The sequence below is a fragment of the Salmo trutta genome, chromosome 22 (assembly GCF_901001165.1).
Source record: "Salmo trutta chromosome 22, fSalTru1.1, whole genome shotgun sequence".
In the NCBI taxonomy this organism is placed as follows: Eukaryota; Metazoa; Chordata; class Actinopteri; order Salmoniformes; family Salmonidae; genus Salmo; species Salmo trutta.
This window is the reverse complement of record NC_042978.1, coordinates 25,667,572-25,678,536: the sequence shown is the minus strand read 5'-3', so window position 1 is coordinate 25,678,536 and position 10,965 is coordinate 25,667,572. Positions and strand designations below refer to the sequence as shown.

The 10,965-nt window shown below is 41.3% G+C and overlaps 1 protein-coding gene across 8 annotated transcripts in view; it reads right to left on the bottom strand.

Moving 5' to 3' along the window:
• Positions 1-429: 429 nt before the first annotated feature.
• The window catches only part of ralgps2 (Ral GEF with PH domain and SH3 binding motif 2), a 137,960-nt gene continuing 127,424 nt past the window's right edge, over positions 430-10,965 (bottom strand). For 7 of the 8 annotated variants that reach the window (XM_029707413.1, XM_029707408.1, XM_029707407.1 and 4 more), the window contains 7 exons: positions 5,561-5,615; positions 5,019-5,096; positions 3,847-3,952; positions 2,592-2,684; positions 1,602-1,707; positions 1,000-1,091; positions 430-924 (listed from right to left, as the gene is read on the bottom strand). In XM_029707413.1, the coding sequence (XP_029563273.1) occupies positions 895-924; positions 1,000-1,091; positions 1,602-1,707; positions 2,592-2,684; positions 3,847-3,952; positions 5,019-5,096; positions 5,561-5,615 (560 nt within the window). In that variant the 3' untranslated portion in view covers positions 430-894. The remainder of the gene's footprint in view (positions 925-999; positions 1,092-1,601; positions 1,708-2,591; positions 2,685-3,846; positions 3,953-5,018; positions 5,097-5,560; positions 5,616-10,965) is intronic. The other variant, XM_029707414.1, reaches the window with a different exon arrangement.

Below are 10,965 nucleotides of genomic sequence, written 5' to 3'. Positions count from 1 at the left end.
GGGTCCATAACAGTGGAATAGAGGAAAGCTTAGACACTGGGTTTATGGTATCGGTGATGTGACCTAGCATACACGCTCACATACATAGGCCCGAGAAGGGGAGGGGAGGCTCTGGAATATAAAACAGTAGGAGACATTCAGGTTGTGTGTGTGGGAGTAGATTCTGCTGGAATAGATTGAGAATCAGAGCCCTTCATGTTCACAATGCTGCAATCACACGCTCACTCCCCCTTGTCCGAGTGTGTGTGCGCGTGTGTACATTTGTGCATTTGTGAATGAACGAAAAGTGTCCGTTTTGTGAGCCCAACTCATGTCAAGTGTGTGAAGACACCTTTGGGGTCTTGTGTGTGTGAGTCAAAGTGTGATAAAGGAAAGTGTTTAAAATCCCATTCCATTGGCTTAGTCCAGTGTTGTTTATGTGTGTGTTGTTGTGTGTGTGAGTCCTGCCCTACAAAGTGCAGACTGTCTTCCACCAGACCACGGTGTGTCAAGAAGAGGGGGAGTGATGAAAAACAAGGATAAAGGATAAATAATGTCCAACCATCCCAAGAAAGAGGAGAGGAGACATCCCCTAGTTCCACGAGGTTGATAGTCCACTGGAAAAAACTACAGAGACAACGAGAAAGGAGAAGAAGTGGTGTAGTTCCCCCATTCAGTAATCTATGCAGCCAAATTAACCACTGCTTCAACACACTCATACACACTTGCACGCACACGGCTCCTTAAGTTAAGGCAGTGGTGGCAGGTGGGGCTGCCGTGGGGCTGGGGTCAGGGTGTATAGGTCAGGGGTCATGGCAGTGAAAGCTCCTGCTGCTAAGTCACTAACCCTCCTTCTCATCTCCTCCCCTATTCCTTTATTTTATCTCTCTATCGTTCTGTCCTCTTCAGCAGCACTCATTCAAAGGACATCAAATTGGCTGGGACCTGGAGAGAGAGAGAAAAGTGTGAGGGCTGGTTGGTGTGGGTATATGTGTAGGTGAGTGTGTGTATGTGTGTTACCTGTTGTCTGTTGCTCTGGCAGGCAGCACTGAGGTGTTTGAACCACAGCAGGGCGTTCATTTTGTTCCCTGCCTGGTACTTATAGGTGTTACCTAGGAAACACAGAGACACCGGTCACAAGATGTCACTGTAGCAGAGAACTGGGATTCAGTCTCCCATCCCCATCTGTGTACAGCAGGAGCCGTGAAGCTGCTGCAATACAGAACATTTGAGAACAGAGACTTAGACTGTGTGTGTGTGTGTGTGTGTGTGTGTGTGTGTGTGTGTGTGTGTGTGTGTGTGTAGGGAGAAAAAGACAGACGGTCAGATATGACAGACATGCAGTACACATAGCAGACAGGGATATTGCTGGGTCAGACAGACAGGAACCTGTGTGTGTTTGTGTGTGTCGGGTCACACATGTATAAGTGTGTATGCATGTGATCACATTTGCATACAACATGGGTGTATAGTGCATGTGAGAGAGAGTATGTATGGGGTGTGTTGAGGATTTACACTAAGGACATCCAGACCATCTGAGGAATGGAGAGAAGTAGTTTGGGGGAACATTCCTGTCTGTATGTGATTGGCTGATTAATTGTCAATCAAACAGTCGGTCTCACCATGTTCAGAGTCTGTGAGCAGGAAGATGTCGGGATGTTCAGGGTCGTCTGCCATGATGGCCATTAACCCCACGACACACACACTCTTACTGCTAGATGACTTGAACTGAAGAGAAGAGAAGGGAGAGGGAGAGGAGAAGAGAAGAGAAGAGAGAAGGAGGAGAAGAGATGGGAGAAGAGAGAAGAGGAGAGAAGGGAGAGGAAGAGGAGAGGGGAGAGGAAGAGAAGAGGAGAGGAAGAGACGAGGAGAGGGGAGAGGAAGAGACGAGGAGAGGGGAGAGGGAGAGGAGAGAGGGGAGAGGAGAGAAGGGAGAGGGAGAAGAAAAGAGAAGAGAGGGAGAAGAAAAGAAGAGCATTCTGATATTATTGCTGATTCTTATAGTTCTATACAAGTATTATTTCTGAAACCTAAGACAAACTACAGAAGAAAAAAAACATTTGTGAGAGTTTGAAAACAGTTGTCTCTGCAGACTGCACTCAGTTTGTAGGGAAGATGGCGCTGTATGTGTGTGTTTCCCTGCCACGAGGTTCCCATTACCCTGCGAGTGACACAGAGGACTAGGATTATATCATTGGTCTCATTATCCAATGAGTGCTACCAGATGCTGCTCCACTCTTAAAATCCCTCCATCCCCTCCCACTGCGCTAGCCCCTAGGCCCATGACAACATCCCTTCATCAGGCGCTCCACTAGTTTTTCATTCCTCTCGCTCTCTCCTTCCTCTGAGCTCCTGTGCAGTTTCAAATCTGCTGTATGAGTACTGTTCCCCTGTCAAACTGATACTGTCCACACACACACACACACTTTCTCGCTCCCTCCCTCTTTCCCTTTGCTTCATTTGCTGGCTGGATTTATCACACTGGAACAATGAGGCAGCAACAGCCAGGTCTGGAGACCCAGAGTGTGTGGAAGGGGATGGTATGAGGGAGGGAGGGAGACTGGATGATGGAGGGAGGGAGGTGTAGAGTGGGAGGGCTGAGAGAGACTTACATGCTTTCTCTCTGTGGCCTTTAGGGACTTGGCAGGGTAGAAGTAGAGCTGAGTTCCACACAGAGCCACCCAGAACTTGGTCCACGACGCTACCTATACACACAGGGGTCAGAGGTCAGGGTTTATAGGTCACACGCAGTAGTCACTTACACCAGTCTATCAATGCAATACAACTTTATAGATTCTCCTAATACATAAAACTAGTTTCAGGGCAAGATACAGTACACATAAATCAATAGGATATGCTTATAACAAGTAGTCCATTATTGAAGACCGAGTTTAGGCTACGACATAGACCAGTACAGACGCAAATCTAAATTGATGTTATAGTGGAAATCTGTGAGTGTTGTTGGCTACAGATATAATTCTGTTTCCTGCTTGTTTGCTTCAGCAGAGAGACAGGGACAATGAAGTAAAAATGGAGCGAGTGAGATGTAGCGCAAGACAGAGACGGAGGGACAGAGAGAGAGATTATGTTCATTGATGGTTTGGGTGGAGGTTTTTCCAGGCCTGGTTGGTTGGAGAATAAAATATCGGTTCTAAACGAGATCGGCTGAGAGGAAACACAGGCTCACAGAGTAATAAAAGACTAATGGAGTGTGGCTTTGACTGTGCGTGTGTTGCGTGCATATGCAAAAGAAAGAGAGAAAGAGGGAATCATACAGAGACACCGAGAAGTTGTTATATCAAAGAAAACAGGTCTTATGTCACCTACTGTAAACCTTATGCCACCCTTACATAACCTTATGCCAGCCTCAGGCATATAACCATGTCCAGATGAGTTTCCATTCCAGAGCGACAGCAGAGAGAAGCTCATTAAATACAAATAACAGTCAGGATGACAGCAATAGATGAGACAGCTGAGATACAGCAGGGAGAGAGGGAAGAGGGAGAGAGGGAAGAGAAAGAGAGCAGGAAGAGGGCAGAAAGAATGCAGAGAAAGAGCACGGAGAACAGGGGTAGCACAGTGAAAGGGCAGAGAAACAGAAGAGAGGGAGAGAGAGCAAGAAAGAGAAAAGGGAGCTGGTGGTTTGAATGTATTTATGAGTCTCTGAGGTGTACTATTTTGTTTAGTCCTGAGAGTGTTTCTACAGCACTGCTGGGCTCTCACCATCAACACACAGCTACAGGTACAACCCTGACAAAACAGATGGCTGGCTGTGTGTGTGTCTTCTGTCTGTACAGTACACGTTTTGGTGATCCTTCTGTCTGTACGTACAATATGTTCTGTGTGTGTGGGGATGTATGCTCTCACCGTGGGTTTCTTGCCCTCCTTGAGGACAGTCTTGCGTCGTAGGACTCCTTGTACGGTGACGGCTCCAGGGTACAGGTGCACCGCTAACTCCTCAGACTCTGCCGAGCTACAGCAGAACACAGCAGGGTTACAACACACACACTCATACAGAAACACACACAGACACACGCACGCACACACCGTGACAAGGACATAAACAAACATGCACTCACAGAAATACGAAAAGCACTTTGTCTGAAGTATGGCCAGTCGGAATCTGCAGGGAAGTTTCCTCATTAATCAATATCTGGACTGCCCTATCTGCATATTCAATCAACTGTGTAGCAGCAGTATTTGGTTTGCTTTGAATCAATTCCACAGAAGCATTTTCCTTTCAATAGATTCCTGGGAGGTTCCAGTGCAGAGTCTGTCTGGCTGTGATCACAGAGAGTAAGAAGAGGGCAGCCAGTGGGAGCAAGAAGGAAACCAGTGAAGCATTAGAGAGAACACAATCCATCATAACTGTATGGAGCTAGAATAGAAGTCTATAGCAGAATAGAATAGTAGTCTATAGTCATCCCTGACTGACACAGAGCAGAGCTCCCAGCAGTATGACACTGGAAACTTACTGGAACATTCTGAATCTGTCACCTCTTAGAAAACCTGCAGGGTCCACATTGCATAATGATTCATTGACGATCCCAAATCAAATGTTTGAACAGTAAACAAGTCATTAAAATGTGTGTGAGATATGCCATACAGGGAGAGCAAGAGTGTTGCTAAAATGGTCTGGTTTAACGGAGAATCACCCACAGAGGTCCACCACCTGATTATACGTTATGATCTTCTATCCTCGTGGGAACCTAAAATTAATTTCCAATCAAAGTCCTATTTTCCCTAACCCCAAACATAACCCTAACCCCTATGCCTAAAATAGTGTTTGTCCCCATGGGGATGTGGGAAATGTCCCCACAAGGGAGAATTTCCCTTGTTTTACTATAGTTGTTGGGACTTAGAAGAACCAATCCCCCCCACACACACACACACACACACACAAGCACACTGGCCCCAGGCAGAGATAGGAGCTGTGGGATATGCGGGCAGCAGATGGCAGGGTGGAGAGGTGGTTGAGAGGGGTGTAGAGGAGGAGTAGGGGCACAGAGGAGGAGTAGGGGCGCAATGTGTGTGTGTACCTGCTGGGCCTCAGGCCTCCTCTGTAGGGGATTCTGGCCACGCGGGTCACAGGCCCCAGAGAGTGATAGAACCGAGTCCTGTTCAGGGTGGGACAGGCACAGGGTGGGGGCACGGAACACTGTTATGGTCAGGTTCTCTCAGCTTGGCTCATTGTAATGGTTCAGATTAGTGTTAAGGTTGTAAAAGTTAAGGTTGTTGTCGTTTTGGCAAAGCGTGAGGGTTGGGTTCTGGACGGTTGTTCAGGTTCTTTCAGGACATTTGTTTTTGGTACAGATCAACGGACAGTGGGACATAAGGGCTTCTGTGACCTGTTACTGTGTTTGAACCTCAATACGTCAGGACTGTGTTCGCCCACTGAGCTGAAGCCTAGGCATTACCAAAAAACCTCTGTCACACTAGCACAGAGCCAGTGAGAGAGACTAGGAGAGGAGAGCAGCTCAGAAGGCAGCAAGTGCTGCTTGCCTGTAGGCTAAGCTTTGGTCAAAGATCTTCACACATCGTGTGTGTGTGTGTGTGTGTGTGTGTCTGTACAGATTGTTACCTCTCAAAGGCTGGCCAGGACATCTCTTCACTGAGTTCTGAACCTTCACTGCTCCCTGCAGACAGACAGAGACGTGTTACTGTCAAAGTCAACAGACAGGAATGATGTTAAAAGGTAATTATGATGCAACTATGGTGGTGATATGATAGGAATTACAATTATCATCCTGAATATTAAGGCTATACTCACTTCATGTTACACACATAGACAGTCAACCATGCAAACTGGCTGGGTTATTACTTATTTGGACATCACACATTATAGTCTTACTCTTATCCAGACATCATACACACTCACTAAATCACATCCAATATCATACACAACCTACTCAGATTTACCACACACATAATATCTTGACTCAATTTTCTAACATCTTTGGCATTGGCTCACAGGCAAACAGGCAAGGGAATAAAACAAATATTGCTAGAACCTGTTTCTTGAATTGTAAATATCAGACATTTGAAATCAAATTTTGACCGTCATAATACCTCATGGCAATAACTTTACAAGTGCTAATTATGGCCGATTTAGGCTGAGAATAGTATCTAGTTATGGTAAGGAGGGAATAAGTATAGCCAGTTATAATTGTACCAGTTTAGCAGATTATAAAAAAGATGATCAGTCTTTACATGGCTAAAAGAAAAGGAATATAACATATACTATTTACAGGAAACTCACTCTACATCCTTAGATGAAATTGTTTGGAAAAAGGAATGGGGGTGGTGAAATCATTTTCTGTCATGGACAAAGGAACTCAAAAGGTGTGACGATATTAATTAACAAAAATGTTATACCAATTTATTGAATTTACAGGCAACAAATGATCAAATCATTATGATGGGAGACTATAACAGTGTTAAGTACCTCAATGGACCGTAAAGGAAATCACTCAAACTATCAACACCGTGCCCGTTAAAACTTTTTCAGGACCGGAGTCCCGTCAACGAGACAGTTGTAAATCATGCAGCGCGTTATGTCAAAATCGCAGATTTTAGAGAAACAACAAATGTCGGTACATATAAGTGTCTTATATCAGCTGAAAGCTTAAATTCTTGTTTATATAACTGCACTGTCCAATTTACAGTAGCTATTACTGCGAAAAAATGCCAAGCTATTGTTTGAGGAGAGATGCTAACAAAACAGTTTTCACCGCGATATGTTTGATAAATTCACCTCTGTGAAATGTATACATACATTCTGAAATTTTGCTCTGATTTATCATCCAAAGGTTCCCAAAGATATGAAGTGTCGTTTTGTTAGATAAAATCCTTTTTCATATCCTAAAAAGGTCCATATAGCATGCACGATCGATTTTGTATTTACACTTGTTCAATTTGCAAAGAAAGGAATCTGTGAAAATCTCACCCTAAACGTTGTTTCAACGAGTCAAATCACATTCGTATCTATTCCTCAGAGATCCTAGAAGGTAACAAGATTTCACTATTTCATTAGGGGTGTAGTATATCCTATAGGACACCATATTTGGTCAGAGAGCGACACCTTCATGGCACGCCGATCACTTGAACGACTGTATCTTTGTCAAATAAGCATCAATCAGGGTCAAACAAAGCTAGCTAGATGGCCAATGAGCTGGGCTTTACGGGAATATCCGGAAACCATGTATATGTCGTAAAATGTAGCTACTAAACTTGTACGACAGCATGCCTTTTCATTTTGGACAAAAATAAGAATATTCAGAGTTATGTAGTTATGAAAATTGGTTGTTTTGCAAATGTTGAACTTATATGGCTACTAATACTTGTATACAGATTTAACAATTTTCTTGCAGAAAAATGGAATATGAATGCGAATGTCTCCTTCACGATTTGCCCAAATATACCTGGGGACTTCACACTAAAAGTCTTAAGTCATACTTCAAGTTATCCATCTGAAACTTTACACGTACACTACTGCCATCTTGTGGACACGATCGGAATTACAACCAGAGCGATGGCTATAACTGTGACCTTTCTCTTGCATTTCAAAGATGGTGGTAAAAAACACTGGTTGTTTTTTTCTTTGCATTTCTACCAGATCTATTGTGTTATATTCTCCTACATTCAATTCATATTTCCACAAACTTCAAAGTGTTTCCTTTCAAATGGAATCAAGAAAATGCATATCCTTGCTTCAAGGCCTGAGCTATAGGCAGTTAGATTTGGGTATGTCATTTAGGCGAAAATTGGAAAAAAGGGGGCTATCCCTAAGGAAATCACAAATATTATGGACACATTAGAAGGAGTGGATATTTGGAGACAAAAAAAACCAAAACTTCTGAGATATACATGGAGGAGACTAAATTAAGCTAGTCATCTTGACTACTTTGTCTCTTTCATCAAAGGTTAAAAAAGTTCATAGGAGACAGAATGCGATTGGATCATCATCTAATTGGCCTTCACATAATTTCCACATGGACGGGGATATTTAATCTAAGTTTACTGGAGGACAATTTATTTTTAACTAAGACATAATAATTTAGAAATGAATTTTTCCAGTTCAATATAGGTTCCGAAAATCCCCTTATTGTTTGGGGTACCTTCAGAGGTCATTCAATTCAATATTCATCAATAATAAAAAAGCAGTTTCTGGCTAAAGAGACAAGACTAACCAGAGAAATACATGAACTAATAGTACAGGTAGATAGCATTAAAACAATACTACAGAGATAGAAAATAAGTTAGAGGAAAAACCAAAAGAAATGGAGGAACTTATTCAAGAACGATCTAATGTAATCTATTACAAAAATAAAGCAAACTGGAAGGAATATGGCGAAAAATGCACCCAAATTATTCCTGAATCTCCAACAAATAATTTGCATAAACTCGTTACTGAAGACAGAGTCATCTATGATTCTCCGAATTATATTTTAAAAGAGGAAGCTAAATATTTTAAGCAGATGTTCTCTTTTCGGTCTCATCCTCACCCACTGAATGACGATTACTGTAAGGAATTCTTTCCAAATAATAAAAATGGAAAATTAACAAATGTACACAAAGATCAATGCGAAGGCCAAATTACAGAGGAATAACTTTGGGGCTATTAAATCCTTTCATTTTAGAAAAACCCCAGGGCTTGATGGCATACCGGTAGAGGTATATCAAGCCTTTTTTATATACTCAAAGCTCCATTGTTAGCTTGCTTTAACTACTTCTATAGAAATGGTAGTCTGTCAGGTACTCAGCAGAAAGGTCTGATTTCACTATTATTAAAACAAGACCCAGATGGCAAATATAAAGATCCAGTCTATCTTAAAAACTGGAGTCCTCTTACACTTCAATGTTGTGATGCAAAAATACTAGCGAAATGCATAGCACTAAAAAGGTTTTACCAGGTATTGTTCATCCTGATCAGACAGTTTTTTTTTTACATGGATGATACATTGGAGATAATATACGACAACTACTAGAAATAACAGATCATGAAACATCTAAGAAGCCAGGCCTGGTATTTATAGCGGATTTCTGAAAAGGCCTTTGATAAAGACCGGATTTTATTTAAAAATGCCTGGATTTTTTCAATTTAAGTGATTCTCTTATAAGATGTGTAAAAGTAATGTATTGCATCCCCAGGTGTAAAATAGTAAATAGTGGCTACATAGAGTTTTGAATTGTCAAGAGGGGTTAAACAAGGGTGCCCACTGTCACCATATCTATTTGTTATGGTCATCAAAATGCTAGCTATTAAAATCATATCAAATAACGTTAGAGGATTAGAAATCCAAGGCTTAAAAACAAAAAGGTGTCCATGTATGCCGATAACTCAAGTTTTACATTAAGTCCGCAAGCTAGATCCCTGCAATGTCTCATTGAAGATCTAGATATCTTTTCTGGACTAAAACCTAATTATGATAAGTGTACAATATTACATATAGGATCTTTAAAAAATACAACTTTTACATTAACCTGCAGCTTACCTATAAAATGGTCTGACGGTAAAGTAGACATACTTGGTATTCATATCACAAAAGATACAAATAAGCTCTCCACAATAAATTTCAATAGAAAACTTGTAAAAATAAACAAGATCCTACAACCATGGAGAGGTAATACCTGTCTATTTACAGAAAAATTGTCCTGATTAACTCCTTAGTCATATCTCAGTTTACTCATTTATGGCACTGCCTACTCCTGATGATTTGTTTTTCAAAACATGAGCAAAAAATATATATCTGGGATGCTAAACCAGACAAGATAAAGCATGCCTATCTATATAATGAATATGAATTGGGTGGGTTGAGATTAAATATAAACACACTAAACCTCTCCCTAAAAGCTTCACTTATTCAAAAGTTTTACTTGAACCCTAAATGGTTCTCAAGTAGATTACTAAGAGCATCCATTGTTTAAAAATTGCTTTTTTGCAGATTGCCATGTCTCATTTTCGATTAATTGAAAACACTTTTTTTTCCAAAGTATCTCTCTTTTTCAAACAAGCATTGCAGTACTGGCTACAATTTCAATGTCATCCCCCTGAAAAGATAGAACAATTATTGCTGCTGAACTCAAATGTGCTGGTTGATAAAATACTGGTATTTATGGGAAATACGTTTGAAAAGTGTATTTTGTTTTTAAATTATATTGTAAATTGGAATGGTAGAGTTATGTATTTCATGGAGTTACCAGAATTATATGGGAAGGTCTGCTCAATCCAAGATCACAACTAATTGTACCCCAAAACTGGAGGAGGCAGGTGGCAGCGGGAGGAGGTAGGGAACTGGTCTGTCTGCCCAATATAAAGGATCAAAAAACTGACAGAGGAATAAAAATAGCATATATAGGAAAGTATACCAGTGTCATTTGAGGATCAGGATATTGACAACTGTGCCATACAGATTGCAAAATAGTTGGAATTGGTACAGCAAAAATCTCTTCCCATGGTACAGGGTGTATGAGTTGATTTATAAAATTACGTAAGATTCAAGACTTCATGCTTTTCATATAAAATGATTATATAGAATTCTTGCCACCAACAAAATGCTGAATATTTGGGGCATACAATCATCAAAGCTCTTCAGATTTGGTTGTGAGGATACAGAATCAATAGACCATTGATTTTGGTATTGCCCCCAGGTAGTCTGTTTTTGGTCTCAGGTTCAGGAATGGCTGAAAATGCATAACATTGATCTAAAATTGACCCTAGAAATAGTACCGTTAGGAGATCTGGAGAGACCGGGTCAGTCAATTACTAATATACCAATAGGAAAAGTATTTATCTTCGATTCTATTCGATTAGACAGATTGAAATTCTATGTTCAAATTCACAGCATAGTTGAAAGATATATGGTGCACAGAAATCTGAAGAGGGTGGCCAGCAGAGATGGGTGGGATGGGCTAAAGGAAGCTGAGAGTTGGGATGTTGGATTGGAGTCAAGTGGGAGTTGAGTTGCTGGGCGGGGGATAGAATAA